General features: G+C 47.7%; 1 protein-coding gene across 2 annotated transcripts; it reads left to right on the plus strand.

Annotated features, from left to right (window-relative positions):
- The first annotated feature begins 5 nt into the window (after nucleotides 1–5).
- Nucleotides 6–22,062, plus strand: TMEM43 (transmembrane protein 43). 2 transcript variants are annotated; one of them, XM_036911482.2, is made up of 12 exons: nucleotides 6–227; nucleotides 8,794–8,943; nucleotides 9,781–9,915; nucleotides 10,538–10,632; nucleotides 11,244–11,293; nucleotides 11,554–11,623; nucleotides 12,306–12,376; nucleotides 13,248–13,369; nucleotides 13,595–13,669; nucleotides 14,178–14,279; nucleotides 19,079–19,196; nucleotides 20,120–22,062. In XM_036911482.2, exons 1-12 carry the CDS (start codon nucleotides 153–155, stop codon nucleotides 20,320–20,322), a joined length of 1,266 nt encoding a protein of 421 aa, XP_036767377.1. In that variant the 5' UTR covers nucleotides 6–152; the 3' UTR covers nucleotides 20,323–22,062. The 2 variants fall into 2 exon arrangements, with proteins under 2 accessions (XP_036767377.1, XP_036767378.1); XM_036911483.2 differs by having other exon boundaries at nucleotides 6–164.
- Nucleotides 22,063–22,872: the final 810 nt, after the last annotated feature.

Raw genomic sequence — 22,872 nt, forward strand, 5'->3', positions numbered from 1 at the left:
GGTAACTGTATAGCAAGTCCTCGCTGGTCCTGGGCTTCGCGCGGCTTTTCGCAACTCTCGGACACGGGAGAGGCCGCTGGACTCGGCGCTCCGGCGCTAAACTTCTTGCGTAGCTGGGTGAAGCGAGGTGGGGCGGTGAGCCGGGTCCCATTATGGCAGCGAATGTGAGTGCCTCCGGGGCCGCCGGGCCCCACCCAGACTTCCCTCCTTCCCGAAGGGCTGCTCAGGTCCGTTTTTTCTGACCGCCAGCCGTGCGGCCGGCCCCCTTCTCCCTCTGCAAATCCATATCTGTTCCTCCCGGCCGCGAACCCGCCTGCCCATCTCAGCTGTCCAGGCGCCTTTTGTCCATATTATTTGGTCCACCTCGTCCTCGGGGCGTGCGTTTGTGGGGAGAGCGACTCGGGGTGTTGCTTTCGGCAGTGGGATGTCCTTGTGTGCGGCGCCTCTGCAGCCCCTCCTTTCATCCTTATGCTCTGCCTGGGTCCTTGGGGTTCCCAAATTTGCGGACTTTTGAGGGCTGACGGGACCTCAGGCGGCCAGCCCGCGCGGTTAGGATGGAGAAGCCGATATCGCCCAGGTGGAGCTGTTTGACGAATAGCCGTCTGCGTGCAGTGAGCTAGCTCTCCGCCTTAGGGACTGTGTATAAACCGAGTCTGTGATGCTGCAAAGGGGCTCAGCCCAGATTGGGAGCCGAGGAGTTGGGATGATTGTGAGAGGGAGCATTTGCCTCCTACTCCCGGTCCTCTCTTAACACTAGCGTGAATTTGGGTCGAGAGGCACCGTATGGGTTTCCTTCGAAAGACTGCTGTTACGGCCAGCCTTTCCCCGGAACCCTTCTGTTTGACCCCAACGTTCATTTAACAAACCGAGCAGCGCCTCCCCACCAGGGTTCTGGGTGTGGGAGAAGCTGGTGACTCACCACTCCTCTCCCCTGTGAAAATGCTTCTGGAGCCAGCCTGGGTGCTCTGCCAGCCCCAGCCACTCCCTCCCTCCTGCTTTGGTGGAGTGTCCTAGCCTCTCTCCCCTGGCCTGTCACACCCTCTCTCCAGGCCCCTCCTCTGTCCCCAAGCGTCCTCTCTGCCTCCCACACCCACTGAGAGGCAGGGTTTGTGTCACCGCTGCCCTAATTAAGGTTGTCTGGGAAGCCTAGAAGCCTTGAACGCTGCACCTTGAAAAGCCTCAAAGGTGGTTCAGGAGACCCAGGGTCTGCCAGGGGCGAGGGCAGCTAGGAGACATGCCTGCTCCCGTACCACCGTATCTTACAGATGGCGACCTTCCTCTCAGGTGGAGGCATTTGCTCCAGGTCTCACAGCCAGCTTGGTGGGCTGTCCTGGGAAGGTGCTAACGAGGCAGGCTTTGTAGTGAGGCACACTTGGAGGCAAATCCAGTGTCTTCCTCTCAGTAGCTAATGTGGCCTTAATCTCTCTGGGTTCGTGTTTCCTCCTGGGACCTGTTACTGTGAAGTTTTAGGGCAATTGTGTTTAGCAGAGTTCCTGGTACATAGTAGGTACTTAATACATGAAAAAGTCTGTCTTCACAGTCTCACACAGATGGTCCTAGTGGGCAGAGACCATCTTGGGTATTTTGGGAACACAAATGAATTTTGGTATCCTCTGCAGCCAAGCCTTTGTTGATTCATCCAGTAGCCAGGCGCACAGTTACTGGAGCCACGAAGTCCAGTGAGGAAGAAAGCTCTGAGGATGGTGGGGTGGAGCAGGGAGGTGACAGAATTCTTAATCAGTTTAACAGGTGTTGTGGGAGGTACTGTCTACCATCTCCATTTTATTAGTGAGTAAACGGGATCGGAGAGGTAGAGCAGCTTACCCAGGGTCACACAACAAGTAATTTTCAGGGCCTGTGCCTACCACTCAGTACTTCTGAGCCCAGAATGCTGGGATTGGGGAGGGTATGTGTCACTGAGCATACATGCATGTATTCGGCACACATCAAGGAGCCAACATTAAGATAAGGGGCTCAAAGATGTCCTTGAAGGGAAGGAAGAAATGTACAAGGGCTGTTCCTCAGGCTAGGGGAGGAGAGGTAGGAAGGGTAGTGAGGGGAGGGCCCAGGGAATCTCCACCATCCCCCCTTGACCCTCCATGTTTGCTGGGAGTTTGGTTCAGGTGGTGGGCTGGGTGTGTCAGGCCCAGGAGGAAGCCATGCCTTCCAGCCCCCAAGTTTGGGGCCGTGCTGGTTAACATTAGAACTGGTTTCTTTTTCTTTCACTATATGCAGCCAGCTCCCAATGTTCAGCTCTGGTTACGGCCCAAGAATTGAGGAATGAGGTCCAGAGTCGAGTGGTAGGAGAGTGACCTTCAGTCTGCCCAGATTTTAGTCCTCATTACCACTTAGAGGCTGAGTGATCTGAGCTGATGACTCCCTCCTGAGCCTCAGTTTTCTCATCTCTGAAATGGACTAGTGATGGCACCCACCCCCTTGGGTGTGCCCATGATGGCTCTCTGATAGCCTGGGCTTTATTTGCCTTTTGTCATTAGGATGGTTGATGGTCACCTGCGTGCAGAGAATTGCTCCACTAAGATTGAACTATTGTGTTTCTTTCTGCATTACTCTCCAAGTATTTTTTTTTTCTCTTTGATTTCTTCACTGACTCATTAGTTCATTAATAGCATGCTGGTTAGCATTCACTTGTGTTTTTTCCACTTTTATCTTGTAATTGATTTTGAGTTTCAAATGTTGTGGTCAGAAAAGATGCTTGGTGTGATTTCATTCTTCCGAAATTTATTTAGACTTGGTTTGTGGCTTAACAAGTGATCTATCCTGAGAATGTTCCGTGTGCACTTGAATGTATGTTATGTTTGTTTTTTTTTTTAATGTACTATATATATGTACTAATTCCATTTGGTCTAATGTGTCATTCAAAGCCATTGTTTCTTCATTGACTTCCTGTGTGGATGATCTGTCCATTGATGTAAATGGGATGTTATAGTCCCATGCTTTCATTTTGTTACTGTCAGTCTCTCCCATTATGTCTGCTAAGGTTATATATTTAGGTGCACCTCTTCTGGGTGTGCAGATATTTACAATAGTCATATCTCTTGCTGGACTGAACACTTACTCATTATATATTGTCTTTCTTTGCCCTTGTTACAGTCATTGTTTTATTTTGTTTGATAGAAGTGCAGCTACTCATGCTTTTTTATCCTTTCTATTTGCATGAAGTATCTTTTTCCATCTGTTCAGTTTCTATGTTTGTCTTTATGTCTGAAGTCTCTTGTGGGCAGCATATAGATGGGTCTTGTATTTTTTCAATTCAATTACCCTGTCGTTTGATTGGAGCATTCCATTTACCTTTGAGGTCATTATTGATAAATATGTATTTATTGCCATTTTGTTAAGTGTTTTCTGGTTTTTATCATTCTCTGATCTTTTTCTCTTGTTATCTTCCCTTGTGATTAATGACTTTCTGTAGTATTTAGGTAGAATTCATTTCTCTTTTTCTGTGTCCATTATAGATTTTTGGGTACCACTGGGTTTATATATGACATCATATATATATATATATATATATATATATATATATATATATATATACACCAGTCTATATTAAGTTGGTCATTTAAGTTTTAATATATTCAGATTGCACTTTTTATTCCCCTTCCTCCATGTTTCATGTATATCCTTCGTTTTTAATTAGAATGTAGTTGATACACAAACCGTATTGGTTTCAGATGTACAACAGAGATTTGGTAATTATATACATTACTGAATGCTCACCATAGTAAGTGCAGTTACCCACTGCTGCCCTACCAAGATATTACAGTATTATTGGTTATATTCTCTTTGCTGTGCTTCCATTCTATGACTAATTTATTTTATAATTTTAAGTTTATACCTCTATCCCGTTCATCTACTTCACCCCTCCTGCCTCTTTCCCTCCCCTGCGGTAATGGGTTTATTTCTTTTTTGTTTGCTTTTTAGATTGCACATAGAAGTGAAATCATTTGACATTTGTCTTTCTCTGTCTTACTTCACTTAGCATGAGACCCTCTAAGTCAATCCACAGTGTGGAAAATGGCAAGATTTGCTACTTTGTTATAGCTGAGTAATATTCCATTGTGTGTAGGTACCACATCTTCTTTATTCATCTATCCATCACAACTGGGCTGTTTTCCGTATCTTGGCTATTGTAAATAATGCTGCAGTAAACATAGGAATGTATATATCTTTGCAAATTAGTGATTTTGTTTTCTTTGAGTAAATTCCCCGAAGTGGAATTGCTGGGCTGTATGTATTTCTACTTTTAGTTTCTCAGGAACCTCCAGCTTTCCCTAATGGCTGGACCAGTTTACATTCCCACCAACAATGGAAGGATTCTCTTCTCTCCACATCTTCACCAACACTTGTTATTTCTTATCTTTCAGATAGCAGCCATTCTGACTGGTGTGAAATAATCTCATTGTAGTTCTGATTTGCAGTTCCCTGATGATTAGTGATGTGGAGCACCTTCTTGTATCTGTTGGCCATCTGTATGTCTTCTTTGGGAAAATGTCTATTCAGGCCCTCTGACTATTTTTTATTGGGTTTTTGCGGGGGGGGTTTATTTGGTGTTGAGTTGTATAAGTTCTCTATGCATTTTGGATATTAGCCCCTTATTGGATATATCATTTGCATATATATACTCCCATACAGTATGTTGCCTTTTCATTTTGTTGATGGTTTCCTTTGCTGTGCAGAAGCTTTTTGGTTTGATATAGTGCCACTTGTTTATTTTTACTTTTGTTTCCCTTTCCCAGGGAGACGTATTCAGAAATTGCTCTACTTCTGTGAAAAATACAATTGGTATTTGATAGGGATTGCACTGACTTGGTGGATTGCTTTGGGCAGGATGGCCATTTTCACAGTATTCTTCCTAATCATAAGCATGGATTATCTCTTACCATTCAGTGTATCATCTTTATAATTTCTTTCATCACTGTCTTACAGTTTTCAGGGCTTTCACCTTGGTTAGATTTATTCCTAGGTATTCCTTTTGATGCAAGTGTAAATGGGATTGATTTCTGAATATCTGTGCCTTGTTAGTTCATTATTTGTACATAGAAATGCAATAGATTTTTGTATATTGGTTTTGTATCCTGTGACTTTACAGAATTCATTAGTTCTGAGAGTTTTTTGCTGGGGTCTTTAGGGTTTTTATAGGTAATATGACATCTGCAAAGAGTGACAATTTTACTTGCCTTTTATTTGTTTCTTGGCTAATTGCTGTGGCTGGGACTTTCAGTGCTGTATCAAAGAAAAGTGGTGAGAATAGGCGTCCTTGTCTTGTTCCTGATCTTAGAGGAAAAGCCTTCAGTTTTTCTCCATTGAGCATATTAGCTGTGGGCTTGTCATATATGGATGGCCCTTACTATGTTATTTTCCTTTTGTACCCACTTCTGAGAGTTTTATCGTGAATGGATACAGGATTTTGTCAAATGTTGTTTTAGCATCTGTTGCAATGACAATATGGTTTTTATTCTTTTTTTCATGGAGTGTATCACAGTGATTGATTTGCAGTTTTTGACCCCTCCTTGCATCCCTGGAATAAACCCCACTTGATCATGGATCATACTTTTTATCATGAATGATACTTTCAATGTATTTTTTAATTTGGTTTGCTAATATTTTGTTGATTTTTGCATCTGTGTTCATCAGGGATATTGGTCTGTAATTTTGTTGTGTCATTGGTTTTAGTATCAAGGTGATGCTGGCCTTATTGAACAGACTGTAAACTTCCCTTCCTTTTCAATTTTTTGTAGTTTGAGGAGGATAGGTATTAACTCTTCTTTAAATATTTGGTAGAATTTACTGGTGATGCTGTGTGGTCTTGTTATTTTGATTCTAGGAAGTTTTCTGATTTCTCATTTAATTTTATAACTAGTATTGGATCTGTTCAGATTTTCTATTTCTTCCTGGTTCATTCTTGGGAGATTGCATATTTCTAGGAATTTGTCCACTTCTCGGTTGTCCGGTTTACTGGCATATAACTTTTCATAGTAACATCTTAGTCATTTGTATTTCTGGGGTGCTAGTTATAACTTCCTCTCTCTCATTTCTGGTTTTACTTATTTGAGTCCTCTTTTTTTGCTTGATGTGTAGCTAAAAGTTTATCAATTTTATTTTTTCAAAGAATCAGCTCATAGTTTCATTTTTGTATTGTTTTTTAAGTCTCTATTTCACTTATTTCCACTCTGATCTTTGTTATTTCTTCTAACTTTAGATTTTGTTCTTTTCTAGTTTCTTTAAATGTAGTGTTTTATTGCTTACTTGAATTTTCTTGTTTCTTGAGGTAGGCCTGTATCACTGTAATCCCTCTTAGAACTGGTTCGACTGTTTCCCAAAGAGTTTGTACCATTGTGTTCTTATTTTCATTATTCTTCAAGTATTTTTTTTGCCTCTTTGATTTCTTCATTAACCTATTGGTTGTTCAGTAGCCTGCTGTTAAGTCTGCATGTTTGTGGGGTTTTTTGAGGTTTTTTTTTTTCTTGTAATTGATTTCCAGTTTCATACCACTGGTCTGTTAATATGTGCTTTATGTATTTATGTTCTCGGGTGCATAGATATTTACAATTTTTTATCTTCTTGCTGGATTAAGCCCTTAATCTTAATATAATGCTTGTGTCTCATGTTACAGTCTTTTAAAATTCATTTTGTCTGATAAAATAATGCTACTTAACCCTTTTTATAATTCCTGTTTGAATGGACTAGCTTTTCCATCCTTTCAGTCTGTGTGTGTCTTTACGTCTGAAATGAGTCTCTTGTATGCAGTGTATACATGGTCTTTTTTTTAATGTGCATGTCTTTTATACTTGTTCAGTGATTCCTTAACTGTTTTTAGAGGTAGTTCATTTTACTACTTAATCTTTTAACCTATCTTAATCCATTCAATCACCTTACATACTTTGATTGGAGCATTTAGTCCATTTACATTTAAAGTAAATATTGATAGGTATGTGCTTATTGCCATTTTGTTAAACGTTTTCTGGCTGTTCTTGATCCTTCTTTCTCGCTCACTCTTTTCCCCTCTACATGACAGCTTCCTGTGGTGGGATGGTTGGGTTGCTTTCTCTTTATCTTTTGTATTTGTTATACATTCTTGGTTTGTAGTCACCATCGGGTTTATATATGGGGTTTTATGTATAGTAACCTATGCAGTTGCCTGTTACGCTGATGGTCACTTATGTTTGAGTGCCTTCTCACAGCACTACATTTTTTTACTCCATCTTGCATGTTTTGTGTACATTTTCTTTTATACCTTTTTATTTACTGATTTCCTTAACTATTTTTAGAGGTAATTCATTTTACAACTTTACCTTTTAACCTTATAGTATCTCTTAAGTAATTGATCTGTATTATCTTTGCTTCTACCAGTGAAATGTTTGTCATAATTTTCTTGTAATTATGTCTTTCTTCCTAAAGAAATTCCTCTAACATTTCTTGTAAGGCTGACTTAGTGCTGGTGAAAGCCTTTAAATTGTGTTTATCTGGGAAGCACTTTATCTCTTCAATTCTGAATGATAACCTTGCTGGATAGAGTATTCCTAGTTGTAAGTTTTTTCCCTTTAGCACTTTGAATATATCATGCCACTCCCTGTGCCCTGTAGTTTCTGCTGAAAATCAGCTTACAGCCATATGGATTTCCTTTAGGTAACTCCGTGATGCTTTTCTCTCATTGCTTTTAATATCCTCTTTGTTTTTGACCTTTGACATTTTAATTGTTACGTGCCTTGGTGTGGATCTTCCTGGGTTCCTGTTGTTTGGGATCTCTGTGCTTCCTGGACCTGGATGTCTGTTCCTTCTGTAGGTTAGGGAAGTTTTCAGCTATAATTTCTCAAATAAATTTCCCACCCCTTTCTTCTAGGATTCCTATAATGCGAATGTTAGAACATTTGCTATTGTTCCAGAGTTCCCTTAACCAATCCTCATTTCTTATCATTTTTCCTTCTGCTGTCCAGCGTGTTTTCCATCACTCTGTCTGACAAGTCGCTGGTCCATTCTGTATCCTTGTCTGCTGTTGATTCCCTCTAGCATATTTTTCATTTCATTTATTTTGTTTCTCATGTCTGATTGGTTCTTTTTATGTTTTCTGTGTTTTTTTAAGTCCGAGTTCATCTTTTCTTCTTGGTCTTCTCTCAAGGTGAGCATCTTTAAAACCATTATTTTGAACTGTTTTTCAATTAGATTGTTGGCTAACTCCATTTCAGTTAGTTCTTTTTCTGAAATTGTGTCTAGTTTTTGCATACTTCTCTATCTCCTCTTTTAGTGTGACTTCCTGTGTTTGTTTCCTGATTAGGTGAAAAGCTACCTCTCCCAGTTTTTAAGGCTTAGCTTTTTGTAGAAAAGGCAGACTGCATGTTCCTGGAGGTTTGGGCTGGGTGTGTGGGGCCCAGGTGTCCTGGTGCTGAGGCTCCCAGGGTGATGGCTGAGGGCCTGGTGGCAGGGCTGTCAGTGTCAGGGTGCAGTGCAGTCTGTTGCACTCCCGAGTGGGCAGTGGGCTGGAACCATGCTACGGAGTCAACCAGGGCAAAAGGGAGCTCCTGGGTGGGTGCTGGGACGGAAGGGCATCATCAGTGGTATAAATCTGCATGGTCGACACTCTAGTGTTGCCTTGGTGGGATGCTGGATCTCTGGTGGGTGCATCTGGGTGCAGACAGGGTCTGGGAGACTGCGTATGGAGCTGGGGTGTTGCCATGACCCTGCTTCCATCTGCACTGTTGATTTTACCATATATAAAATCATAGCAAAGGTCAATTTATTTTTTAAAGAACTAATTTTCATTTAATTTTTTTTTTTCAGTATTCCAGTACAAGTAACAGGAGAGAACATGTCAAAATTACAACAGCTCCCCAGCCAGGCTTCCTGGAGAGGCTGAGTGAGACCTCGGGTGGGATGTTTGTGGGATTCATGACCTTCCTACTCTCCTTCTACTTAATTTTCATCAATGAGGTGAGATGTTCAGGGTCTTTCTGTGCTGTGTGATGGTCCCTGTTGTCTCGGAGAGCAAAGGCTGTGAACACAGGGGCAGGATTTGCTAAGAAGGATCTAGATTTTACAAAAGGTGGCAGGGAGAGGGGGTGCTGAATTAATCAGAATTATTCTATTTTAACCTACCTCACAATTGATGGGAAAGGGAATGGATCAGTTCACATGCCTGAAAAGCTGTTGGTGCACCAACTTCAGGCATGCTTGGATCCGTGTTCAAGCTGGGCCACTAGGAATTTCCATTCCTCCATCTTGCCTGTTTTTCTCTGTTGTGGAAATTTTTTTTTTTTTTAACGCTTTTCCTTTGCTGTTGTAAAGGTGGCTCAGCAATTCCAGGGTCATATCCAACCAGCTTAGTTAGCAACCACAGAGAAAAGAGGAGTTGTCTATTTTAAAATCAATTTAGCACACGTTGCAGAGATTTCTCAGTGCCCTGACTTGGGTCTCAGTCCTCTTTCTCTGAAGCAGTCCCTGTGGCCAGTGGACACACATTCTGATTGGCTGGGCCTGGGTCACATGATTTGGACAGCAGTGCAGATGGGCGATGTACAACCACATGTCTGAGAGTAGGGGAGAGGATGTGGCAGAGCTGAGATGGGCAGTGGGGAGAGGTCTGCCTGGGAAAACAGGAATCCAGGTTCCGATCCCACTGTGCCACTTGCTAGACCTCAATTTACCAACTAAAATGGGAGATCGGTCTTGATGCTCCCTGAGGCTCCATCCTGCCCTGATGTGCAGCAGTAAGCGCAGCCCTCAAGTCTCCCGAGAGTTGTTGAAATCCTTGCCCCACTTTGGTGACAGGGTCGCGCATTGAAGACAGCAACCTCCCTGGCTGAGGGGCTGTCACTTGTGGTGTCCCCCGACAGCATCCACAGCGTGGCTCCAGAGAACGAAGGGAGGCTGGTACACATCATTGGGGCCCTGCGGACATCCAAGGTAGGTTTTGGAATGGTTGCTGACCTGCTGGAGGCTTGGGGCACTGAGCTGTGTATTGTCTGGCTGAGGATTTTAAAAGCCTAGGTCTTTGTGGACACACATGGATGTGAGTCCCAATTCCACCACTCAGCAGCTGTGTGAGCCTCTCTCTCCTGAGTCTCAACATCTTCATCTATAAAATGGGGAGAATAACTATAACAAACTAGGGGCCAGCTTTAAAGATTTGGTGGGATTAAAGACCACCTCTTGACACAGTCCTTAGCACATGGCATGAGCTTTACAAATAGGCGCCTCAGTGGTTATAGTTAGCATGGACGTCTAATGCTAGGCTGCAGAAGTACTCTGGCTATCAGACCTCGCCAGTACCAGATACCAACACCAATTACACTGTTGGCACCACGCTTGCAGCCCCAACCTGTATTGTGAGGCTCATGGTCACAGGCATCGGGGGAAGAACTCGGGACAGGCCACTTCACTCGGTCCTCCCACCCGCAGCAGCCAGTGGAATCCCCACCCTGTCCTGGCCTCTGTACCTGCTTTTCATACTCATCAGATGCCCGAGTTGGGCACTGGGGGTGGTTGTGAGTCTTATCCTTTATTTTTTTTATTTGTCTGTTTGAAGCTCCTGTCTGATCCAAACTATGGAGTCCACCTTCCAGCTGTGAAGCTGCGGCGGCATGTGGAGATGTACCAGTGGGTGGAGACCGAGGAGTCCAGGTGAGGTGCTGGAGTGAAAAATCAACTGGGGGCAAGGGGATGCAGATGTTAGAATGAAATGCAGGTGGCTTTCATTTTGACACTTCTTAAATTTAAAGTATCAGAGAAATGTCAAATTATCCACAAATTATTGGCCAGTGATCTTTTTTTGAAGGTGGCAGAAATCTAATGCAGAATGGCTCAAGGAGGGAGGGTAACTGACTATAGCCCCTTATCCGGGCCACTGCAGCGGGTGCTCGGGCTTGAGGCATGACTGGATCCAGGCCACAGACAATGCTTTCCTGTCCATCGGTTCCATCCTGCAGAGGGGCCTCCAGGGTTACAGCCCATCAGTTCCAAAAGTCCCAGGGGAGGCTGATTGGCCAGGATAGTCACCTGGAGCGGGGGTGGGGTCAGACCCACCTGAGTGCATGGACTGTGAGGGAAGGGTGGGGAGGTGGCTGGGGCAGCCAGGCCAGCTCAGCCTGGCGAAGGGCCGCTGCAGGGGCCCCATGGGGATGTCCTAGAGCAAAGGGTACAGCTGGCTCTCAGCACTGACAGCAGGGCTGCAGGTGGGGCCAGCTGCAGACTGATGGACAGACTGACTGGGGCTGGCTGTGCTTCTTGTGTAGGGAGTACACCGAGGACGGGCAGGTGAAGACAGAGAGGAGGTACTCCTACAGTGAGTACCAGCCCATGCTGGGCACAGCCCCTCCCACGTGCAGACTCTGCTCTCAGCGGCTGGGCAGTGGGGAGGGTGCAGGACAAGGCGTCAGGATTCCAGTCCTCAAAGCTCGCTCTCCTACCCATCCAGACTCCGGGAGCTGCCCCCTCAGCCCCGGAGTGGTCACCGGCTTGGACACGAGGGTGCGGGGTCAGTGGGCCTCAGACGTGTGGCCACTCCTGCCATGACTGCTGATTTCTACCCTCTCCCCATGCCAGACACTGAGTGGAGGTCGGAAATCATCAACAGCAGGAACTTTGACCGTGAGATTGGCCACAAAAACCCCAGGTGAGAGCTGGGCCCCCAGGCCTGAGGGCAGCCTCAGCTCCCACATGTGGCTGTGGGGCCGAGTCGCTTTGGCTCATGAGTTGCTGGAAGGGTGGCCATGGTTCCGAGTCAGCTCCTGGGCTGGGCACTGGGCACTCAGGGGCAGGACCTAGACCCCGAACAGGCTCCCCTCCCGCGAGTCAGGAGGATGTGGCCCAGACCAGTGCCGGTAAGGATCGGCACAAGCATTACCAGGAGAGCATTTTGTTAATGGTTGGCCATGGGGATGGGGGACAACGAGGAAGGGCTTTCAGGAGGCAGGGGGATGTGGTCTGACCTAGGTTTTTGGCAGAGGGAGGTTAGTTCAGGGATGTGGGGGTGGTGAAATGGGCAGGACGCTGGCGCAGGGCCTCGTGCAGTTATGGGCAGGACTGGGCCAGGAGGGTCAGGGTGGGTATGAAGTCCACAGGAGGCCCATCTAATGGGTGGGGTGGGACCAGGTGGTAGGGTTCTAGGCTCAGGTGGACAGGAGACAGGAGGTCATCTTCTGCCCAGTGGAGGGTCCAGAGCATTGCGGAGGGTCAGGTGGTGAAGACAGTATGACTGCAGTACCTGAACTGGTCTGGACTTGCAGAAGTCCCCTGGATGGGGTCTGTGCCCAGCACAACCCAAAAGGACCCAGGCAGCTCCCTCTCTCTTGCAGTGCCATGGCAGTGGAGTCATTCACAGCAACAGCCCCCTTCGTCCAAATTGGGAGATTTTTCCTTTCAGCAGGTGAGTCTCCAGCCCCTTCACATGAGCCAGCGCCTCCCAGAGACCCTGTGCTTCCACACCTCTGCTCCCAGGAACTGGGGCCCCACTACTCAGACCTCAGCAGCTTAAAGGGGTCCCCCCCTGCCCTGGGCATGGGATCAGCTGGTACTTCCCCAGCGGCACACTGTGGGCTGGGTGCCAGAGGGGGAAGGTACATGCCCAGGAGGTGGGGGCGCATGTAGAACACCCCACCCAGCCAGCTTCCCTGGAACCTGGGTGATTCCCGAGCGGCTGCCATGCTCTGCTGCTGAGCCAACCAGGCAGAACGGGAGCCCTTGCTTGGTGGCCCTCAAGCAAGCAGTAGAGACAAGGCTGCTCCTGGGGGTCCCACCTGGCACCCAGCCCTGTGCTAGGGAGCGGGTGGGTCGGTGACTCTGGACAGGCTTTCAAGGGACAGTACCACCAGCCACAGTGACTGAGGACGGTGGGGACAGAGGACACCTAGGGCCCAAAGAGCCAACGGGAGGTGGGAAAGCTGATGCTCTGGGGCGTGGCCTGTGTGCTACCTGCTGTCGCTCAGCTAGTGCCTGCTGTACCTGCCCACCCTGGACCCAAGGTGGAATGGCCACAGGCCTAAGGCCATGCCCAGAGCTGCAGTCTGACTGGAGGGGGTGGGCACGGAGCAGGCTTCCCACAGGGTATGGAGGCCGCGTGGGTCTGCAATGGGGAGGGCTGATGGCAGAAGGGCACTGGGGCAGGAGGGCGTGTGAAGGTTCCGTGAGGTGAGGTGAGTGGCAGTGTGGCCAGGCAGAGGTGCATGTGAGGCTGTCAGGCTCAGGGGTCTGCAGATGGGGGGTTTTCACACCACTGTTTCCACCCACCACATGCTCAGGCCTCATTGACAAAGTTGACAACTTCAAGCCATTAAGCCTGTCCAAGCTGGAGGACCCGCATGTGGACATAATTCGCCGGGGAGACTATTTCTACCACAGTGAAAACCCCAAGTATCCCGAGGTACATGGGGGCTTGGGCTGTCTAGAGTTGGGGGCTCAGAGAATCACCCCCTGGGCAACACACAGGAGTCAAGAGTCTTGTTTCAGACCCTGAGTGGGTCAGGTGAATCCACAGCTGCTACTGGCCCAGTGAGGGAGGGAGGCACGCTCCTGGGGACGGGATGGGCTGCTGTGGACCCTGGCCCTGCCGCAGCTCCCAGCCTCACCGCTTCTCTCCCACCCCCAGGTCGGAGATCTGCGCATCTCCTTTTCCTACGCAGGGCTGAGTGGCGATGACCCTGACCTGGGCCCAGCTCACGTGGTAATCTGATTCCTGGGGCAGGCGAAGGCAGGGCTTCCTAACCCCAGGCACCCTGGGCTCACGCCACTAGCGCTTAGGGGCCCTACCCCGGAACCATGTCTGCACGCTCACAGTTGCAGAGGCCCTTGTCCTCACAGACTTGTGTGTGCAGGTTGGGAACTGCCCTCTAGTGGGATCTCATCATTAGGCCTAGTGAGGGCTCCTCTATCCCATGCAGCCCTCCCCACCCAGTCCCCAGGTTCTGCTCCGCAGGTACCAGGTCCTGCATTCCTAACCCTGTCACACGCAGTCCCCCTGCAGCCCCAGCCCTGACACATCTGCTGCCCAGGGTCCTCCGTGGAGTTCCCAGCGACGCAGCTCCACTGAGCTTGGGAGCGGGAACACCCCAAGGCCAGTGTGTGGAGGGAGAGGCTCGGGGGTTGCACGGGTCCCCTGGCGGCACAGCATGGAGTGGTGCTGGGACCTGGCAGACTGACCCTTCACAGCTCTGACACTAATCTCTGACCAGGTCACTGTGATTGCCCGACAGCGGGGTGACCAGCTCGTCCCATACTCCACCAAGTCCGGGGACACTCTGCTTCTCCTGCACCACGGGGACTTCTCTGCAGAGGTGAGCTGCATGTGATGTGAGACCTGCATCTCCCTCCCTCCCGCTTCCCTCCCAGCAGGCAGGCCCCAGGGCTGGAACAGTGGGCAGAGCACACTCCTCCCTGCTCACAGGCTTCCAGGATCCAGGGGGAGGGCTGTGTTGGGCGTAAGAACACCTAGTGCTTTGTGAGGGGAAGCAGATGCACTGAGGTAACCAGCCATGGTAATAGAACATGGACTTTGACAGTGGCCAGGGAAGGGCACTGAGTCCCAAGTGAAGAGAAGGGAGATGGGGTCAGAGCTGGAAGATCAGGTCAGTCATAGTTCAGGCAAGAACGGCCGAGTCCAGGCAGGACACAGCTGACCTTGTTGGGAGTGCCAGGGTAGGTGGCGGCAAGGTGGCAAAGGCCCTGGTGAGGGGCGTGCAGTCTCTGTAGCAGCAGTGGGGACACTGAAGCATTGCAGCCACAGTCCTGGGATGGGTGAGTCCCCTGTCTGGAGACCAGGATGGTCATGCCTCACCCAAGTCCTAACGGGAAGGGGTGCAAAGAAGTGATTAGTTCAGTGTGAGCCTCTCTCTTCTAGGCAGGAAAACTGTCTTTTAACAAAACCTTGCTGGTTTTTTTTCTTTTTTTTTTTTGTTATCATTAATGTACAATTAGATGAGCAACATTACTGTTACTAGACTCCCCCCATCATCAAGTCCCCCCCACATACCCGATTACAGTCACTGTCCATCAGTGTAGTAAGATGCTGTAGAATCACTACTTGTCTTCTCTGTGTTGTAAAGCCCTCCCCATGCCCCCCCAACCCACATTGTATCTGCTAATCATAATGCCCCTTTTCCCTCCTTGTGCCTCCCTTCCCACCCATCCTCCCCAGTCCCTTTCCCTTTGGTAACTGTTAGTCCATTCGTGAGTTCTGTGAGTCTGCTACTGTTTTGTTCCTTCAGTTTTTACTTTGCTGTTATACTCCACAGATGAGTGAAATCATTTGATACTTGTCTTTCTCCGCCTGGCTTATTTCACTGAGCATAATACCCTCTAGCTCCATCTATGTTGTTGCAAATGGTAGGATTTGTTTTCTTCTTATGACTGAATAATATTCCATTGTATATATGTACCACATCTTCTTTATCCATTCATCTACTGATGGACACTTAGGTTGCTTCCATTTCTTGGCTATTGTGAATAGTGCTGCGATAAACATAGGGGTGCATATGTCTTTTTCAAACTGGGCTCCTGCATTCTTAGGGTAAATTTCTAGGAGTGGAATTCCTGGGTCAAATGGTATTCCTATTTTGACTTTTTTGAGGAATCTCCATACTGCTTTCCACAATGGTTGAACTAATTTACATTCCCACCAGCAGTGTAGGAGGGTTCCCTTTTCTCCACATCCTCGCCAACATTTGTTGCTTGTCTTTTGGATGTTGGCCATCCCAACTGGTGTGAGGTGATATCTCATTGTGGTTCTAATTTGCATTTCTCTGATAACTAGCGATGTGGAGCATCTTTTCATGTTCCTGTTGGCCATGTGAATTTCTTCTTTGGAGAAGTGTCTGTTCAGATCCTCTGCCCATTTTTTAATTAGATTATTTGCTTTTTGTTTGTTGAGGTGTGTGAGCTCTTCATATATTTTGAATGTCAATCCTTTATCAGATATGTCATTTATGAATATATTCTCCCATACTGTAGGATGTCTTTTTGTTCTGATGGTGTTCTTTGCTGTACAGAAGCTTTTCAGCTTGATAGAGTCCCACTTGTTCATCTTTGCTTTTGTTTCCCTTGCCCGGGGGGATATGTTCATGAAGAAGTTGCTCATGTTTATGTCCAAGAGATTTTTGCCTATGTTTTTTTCTAAGAGTTTTATGGTTTCGTGACTTACATTCAGGTCTTTGATCCATTTTGAATTTACTTCTGTGTATGGGGTTAGACAGTGATCCAGTTGCATTCTCTTACATGTAGCTGTCCAGTTTTGCCAACACCAGCTGTTGAAGAGGCTGTCATTTCCCCATTGTATATCCATGGCTCCTTTATTGTATATTAATTGACAGTATATGTTTGGGTTAATATCTGGACTCTCTGTTCTGTTCCACTGGTCTGTGGGTCTGTTCTTGTGCAAGTACCAAATTGTCTTGATTACTGTGGCTTTGTAGTAGAGCTTGAAGTTGGGAAGCGAGATCCCCGGGCTTTATTCTTCCTTCTCAGGATTGCTTTGGCTATTTGGGGTCTTTTGTGGTTTCATATGAATTTTAGAACAATTTCTTCCAGTTCTTGGAAGAATGTTGTTGGTATTTTGATAGGGATTGCATCAAATCTGTATATTGCTTTGGGCAGCAAGGCTATTTTGACGATATTAATTCTTCCTAGCCAGGAGCATGGGATGAGTTTCCATTTGTTAGTGACCTCTTTAATTTCTCTTAAGAGTGTCTTGTAGTTTTCAGGGTATAGATCTTTCACTTCCTTGGTTAGGTTTATTCCTAGGTATTTTATTCTTTTTGATGCAATTGTGAATGGAATTGTTTTCCTGATTTCTTTTTCTGCTAGTTCATTGTTAGCGTATAGGAAAGCCACAGATTTCTGTGTACTAATTTTGTATCCTGTATCTTTGCTGAATTCACATACTAGTTCTAGTAGTTTTGGAGTGGAGTCTTCAGGGTTTTTTATGTATAATATCATGGCATCTGCAAATAGTGACAGTTTGACTTCTTCTTTACCAATCTGGATGCCTTGTGTTTCTTTGTGTTGTCTGATTGCCGTGGCTGGGACCTCCAGTACTATGTTGAATGACAGTGGGGAGAGTGGGCATCCCTGTCTTGTTCCCAATCTTAGGTGAAAAGCTTTCAGCTTCCACTCTTAAGTATGATGTTGGCTGTGGGTTTATCATATATGGCCTTTATTATGTTGAGGTACCTGCCCTCTCTACCCATTTTGTTAAGAGTTTTTATTATGAATGGATGTTGAATTTCGTCGAATGCTTTTTCAGCGTCTATGGAGATGATCATGTGGTTTTTGTCTTTCTTTTTGTTGATGTGGTGGATGATGTTGATGGATTTTCGAATGTTGTACCATCCTTGCATCCGAGATGAATCCCACTTGATCATAGTGTATGATCCTCTTGATGTATTTTTGAATTCGGTTTGCTAATATTTTGTTGAGTAAAACCTTGCTGTTTTTATGGTGCTAATGACCAGCTTCATTGCTGAGACATTCTGTACTTGCCTTGAACAGGACTGCAGGACTTTTCAACCCAGGAGGTGGAAAAGGTAGAGGCAGCGGGCAGGGTGGCAGGGCTTTGCTGTGACCCTGTTATTAGGTTCTCGGCCATCAACCCTCTGGAGCTCCCAGCCTTTTGCATCTGGCCAGGGCTAGGATGTGGCCAGGCTGCAACCCAGGAGCCCAGTTACCAGCCTTGGGGTGGGGCTGCCACCTCCAGCATGTGGCCTTGCATGACCCCTTCTACCAGCAGCTCTCACACCCCTCTGGAGGTTCTGGAATTAGGAGGCCCTGTCTAGGCTCTTGAAGCCCCAGCCCCACCCCAGGTGTCTAGCCTCCTGCAAGGCCAGAGTCCAGGTCTCAGCTGCCCTCGAAAGGAGTGGATAGGGTTTATGGCTGGATAACTTACAGGAGGGGAGGCTCAACCATGCGGATTACCATGGGTCTCCAGCATGTCGTCTTAGAGACTGCAAAGGCTCGAGCCAGGGCAGCCAGAGCCCTTGGGAGCAACCCACACTGTGAGCCAGGATGCCAAGATCCCATCCTAGGGTCGGGAGCAAACCTCAGCCTATTACTTATCTTCTCAGAGCCTCAGTTTCCTTGCTTAAAAAATGGAAATAGAAGTGTGCCAGCTCATCAAGATAATAATTGTAAACCGGTTAGGACAGTGACTGATACATAGTAACTGCTCAGTGTTAGTTATCATTGTTATAAAGATGGGAGGCTGTCTGAAGAAATGGCATTTAAACCAAGAACTAGAAGAACGTGTGGAGCTGGCCCAGCACCACTGTGGGTGAATGAGCTCGAGCACAGCAGCTGCATGTATGAAGGCCCTGGGGCAGGCAGTCACCTGACTTGGGGTCCAGACAGGCAGCCCATGGGGCTGGGGCACAGGCAACAGAGCCTTCACAGGTGGCCATGTGAACACAGTCTTGGCAGGACTTGGCAGGGGCCTGGACGGCAGCTGGTGAGCAGAGGAGCAAGCCATATTTGGCACCTGAGTTTCGGCCTGTGAGCAAGCCATATTTGGCACCTGAGTTTCGGCCTGTGCTGAGATGGAGACAATAGCAAGGAATGGGTTGGAGTGGAAGCCAAGACAGCAGTTGAAGATGTCACACAGGCAGTGGGAGCCTCAGAGGTGACCCAGAAATGGCCAGAATTGCCACTTTAAATTTGAGGCGTGCTGGCTTATAGGAGCCAAGGCAGTGGGTGGGATTTCGGGGCTGCTGCTGGCAGTGGATTTCACGGAGAGGACCCCCGGAGGGGCAGAGGGAGCAGTGAGGACTGAGGGAGGAAACAAGGAGAGTGAGGTGCCCCCAAAGCCAGGAAGGTGAATGTCCAGGGCGACACTGCCATGCAGCAGCATTCCTGTGGGGCCTGGCCTGCACACGTGACCATCACCACTGCCACCTAGAGGGTGAGGTCCATTCCAGATGCGGGGGACCTGCACAGCCCCCTAAGATCTCATCTGCTTCCTCCTGCTGTGCCGAATGGCCTTGCTGGGAGGTGGGCCTTCCCTCTCTGGTCTGTTCAGAAATGGCCAGCTGGGCAGGCGGATGAGGACTCTGTCAGAGACACAACAGCCTCTCCCCACCTTGTCCTGCAGGAGGTGTTCCATAGAGAACAAAAGAGCAACTCCCTGAAGACGTGGGGCCTGCGGGCCGCCGGCTGGATGGCCATGTTTATGGGCCTCAACCTCATGACGCGGATCCTCTACACCTTGGGTAGGTGTGTCGGCGGGGCCCTGCCCAACTCACGCAGCTCCACGGGCTGCCTCTGCTGCTCACACCACCATCTGCCAGCAATTCCAGCCTTGTGGGCTGCTCCCTGGGGCAGAGACGGGCAGAGGAAGGCTGGTGTGAGAGGCACGGTGGGTGGCCTAGCATCACAGACCTGAGGGGCTGGCCCGGGGGGCCCTGGCTGTGCTTCAGCCCCAGTTGTATCACTGTGGTGAGGAGGCTGGGCTCCATGCCCGCAGAGCTCTTCCCTTCAGTTTGCTCCCCCCACTTATCTGCAGAGTCCCCGAGACAGTCAGCAGACAGGAAGCACTCAGCAGCTGGTGTGCTTCCTTCCCCCACTAGGCTTTGGCTGACTTTGGGGCACCAGCAAGTGTTGAACTCCTGGGCTTCACAGACCTTGTGGGTAAAAGGTTAAGAATGGTAGTGGTCCCGCAAGGTAGATGTAGGGATGTCAGAGGGTCACGGACAGAAACATGACCACAGTCTCTTCCCATGTGGCACCTGGGCTTGTTCACAAACGTGGTAGCCCCAGACCACCAGGGCATCCTGGAAACTGGGGGTCCCCCCCCCCGAGTGGACACAGGTCTGGCATGCCAACCTGAGGACAGGATAAAATTCCAGGGGACTTAGCTAGATCCCAGCCTTCACAATGGGCCAGTAGTGGCACCAGTTCAGGCTGACTTCCCTCAGCCCCGGCAGAGCTGAGCACACAGAAAATCGGGGTGCAGTGGCCTCCTTGGTGTTCCAGCCAGCCCTTACCAAGAGGTTGGTTGCCTTCCACACAGAACTGCTCCCTCCTTAATCCCCTGGCAACAAGGGCCCATCCTTGTCTAGAGCCAAAAATGATGTGAGCTCATGAGGCAGAGCATGTGGCTTGGGGAGCCTCACTGCCCTCTTCTTTCCCACAGTGGACTGGTTCCCCATCTTCCGAGACCTGGTCAACATTGGCCTAAAAGCCTTTGCCTTCTGCGTGGCCACCTCGCTGACCTTGCTGACCGTGGCTGCAGGCTGGCTCTGCTACCGGCCCTGGTGGGCCCTCTTCATCGGCGGCCTAGCCCTGGTGCCCATCCTCATTGCTCGGACACGGGTGCCAGCCAAAAAGCTGGAGTGAAGCAGTTCCTCGCACCTGCCAGACCCCCAAGCGAGCTTTAGGACCCAGCTCGCTCCCACTTCTGCTAGAGCATGAGTCCTCTTCAGGTCTGGATCCTGCCCCAACTCTGCTCTTCAGCGGGCCAGACCTGGCGGCGTGCATGCACGTCAGGTTTGGTGTCGGTGTCAGCAGTTCGCGTCTTTCCACCCCTCTTCTTGCCAATGAGTAGCTTTGGGGAGAAAGTGGCAGCTTGACAAGCATTCTGCTTGTTTCTTTCCCAGCTCTTGGGACTGTGTGACTGCTTCGTGTGCTTCAGGTAGTTGATGGCTACAGGTGAAGCAGTGACACTCCAGAGGCCTGCTTTCTTATCACTTACTGCTGCTCCTCACCGACTGCCATGGTCCTAAAGGCCACTAGTGCTGGGGCCCCATGAGCAGCCCCAGAGCGCTGACAGAGCACATGCCTGCATGGCCGGGGCACCGCGGATAGCCTGAGCCTGGAACTTGGTACGACAGGTCACCATGGGGAAAGTGGACATTTGCTGGGCTTTCCTTGTATTCTATGGTTTGGCAGAATGTCTAGTGTGGAAGATCCAGAGGCCCTGCTTGTTAGGTTTCTTTTTTGTTCCTTTTTTTCTTCCTGTGCACTCCCCTACCCTAAGAGGGAGTTGTTTCAAATAAGACTTTAAAACAAAAACACCTCCTGAATGATTAATATGTTTAACTGTTACAGAAAAACACCTTTAATCTATAGAGTTGAAGTTAGTTCAGAGCACAGAGGTGATTTTTTTTTTTAACCAGGTAAGTCACATGCCCATTTAACACTGTTGTCGCTGTTCTGATCACTGGGAAGCTTTAAGATGCTTTTCAAACAAGTGATAGCAAAGGGATTTGTTTTCACTCTGGAAAGGATGGGAATCACTACAGACGAGAGGAGATTCCCCTCACCCTCTGGCATCAGAAACTATCTATTTACTTGAGGATGAATTTGAGTTTTTAGCCACCATTCCAGGAACAGGCTGGAAGCTTGACTATCCTAAGTGGGCTCCTTCACAGTGAGCCCCAGTCAGCACCAACCTGGGGCAGGCCAGCCAGCATGCCCTCGTCTGCCCTGGGTGCTTTCTTCACGGGAGTGCTTTTGACATTAGCAGCTGGGCCTCCAGCAGCTGCTTCTGAGCAAGTCATTTTATCTAAGCATCCACAGCTCTCCTCCCAACCCGAACCTGCCCACACTTAACTCCACCGCATTCACCTCTCACACCCTTTGAAAGATAAAGTACGTTGGAACCTTGATGTCTTAAAAGATCCTTTTCATATCCTTTATCTTTTTACTATTTGGAAATTGTTCTGCCTTGCTGGGAGTGGTTGCTTTAGCAAGTATTTGAGTAAGAGGTCAGAACTACTGAAACTAGAAATCTACTAACCTCTCCTGTCCTGAGATGTCTGTGATACAAATTGAGGGTCTCTGTGTCAAAAACAGCCCCAGAGATCATTTATCTGGCTTTAAAGATGTAACAGGGTTCAGGACTGCTTAGTAAATAAGCAAACAGTATAACTAGATGGCTAAATACAAAATCCTTGGGATTTGCTTTGTGTAATTTTTTTATAGTACACATTTTAAATTACTGCCAATTTCAATAGTGGTCTTAAAAAGCAAAATGTTTAGAAATATTTGAAGTCTTTGGAAAACCACCATGAAATTTTGTATTGGGTTTTGATAAAAATTCAAAATTCAAAATAAATTTAAATATCTGTTATAGGACCTTGCTATTACCTCTTTTTTGCATTCTTTCTGAAACTTGTATCTCGAACTCAGCCATAGAATAAGAACCACAGAAGTTTTACAACTTGGGTCTAGGTAGCTTTGAATAGCTAAACAAGGTTTCAATTTTTCTCAAAAGGGCAACTCACTATTCTTAGCACTTAGAAGCCTTATATACCAAAGCCTGCTTTGTTAAAAAAAAAAAAATGAATGACTCACATTTCACCCATCTTCCAAATGTACTAGAAGTGGGATGGAGCCACATAGGACACAGTGCAAAAGGCATCATGAGCTCTGTGTCGGCACAGATGAGTTCCAGTCCCAGGTCTGCTGCTGATGCAATGCTCTCTGAGCCTCAGCCTCATCTGTAAAATGGGCACAGTGCCTTTCTCCCTCAGAGTTGTGGTAAGGCCAAAACAGATGAAGTCCATGCCTGACATGTGGCACATTAACTTTTCATTCTTCTGCGTCCTGTTCTGAAGCAACAGACTGCTGCTAATTGTCCACTGAAAAGCTAACATTTTAAGTACTTTTTGTTACAAGATTTCAAGCAGGTAAGCGGTACCTTCCCCAAACCTCGTTTCTCAAACCTGATGTTTCAATTTCATTTCCATAATGCCTCTCAGGGCTGACATCTGCCCAAATAACAAGTTATTTTTCTGCAGTGACAGGGCAATATTCTTGACTCAGTTCCCAGAAAACAAGCTGCTTACCTCTAGCGCGCAACTGGTGCAGGGCATTTCCATGGCAACCCCAGTCTGTTTCTCAACAGGCACCTTCCAGCCAGGCTCTTGCTGCATTATGAGTCAC

This window comes from Manis pentadactyla, chromosome 1 (genome assembly GCF_030020395.1).
Source record: "Manis pentadactyla isolate mManPen7 chromosome 1, mManPen7.hap1, whole genome shotgun sequence".
Taxonomy (NCBI): Eukaryota; Metazoa; Chordata; class Mammalia; order Pholidota; family Manidae; genus Manis; species Manis pentadactyla.

Excerpts from the sequence above, each read along its gene's own strand:
- TMEM43 (XM_036911482.2), top strand. The coding sequence starts at position 153 with ATGGCAGCGAATGTGAGTGCCTCCGGGGCCGCCGGGCCCCACCCAGAC. Across the intron at positions 9,916-10,537 it reads GGGCCCTGCGGACATCCAAG|CTCCTGTCTGATCCAAACTA; the intron begins GTAGGTTTTGGA and ends GTCTGTTTGAAG. Across the intron at positions 19,197-20,119 it reads GCGGATCCTCTACACCTTGG|TGGACTGGTTCCCCATCTTC; the intron begins GTAGGTGTGTCG and ends TCTTTCCCACAG.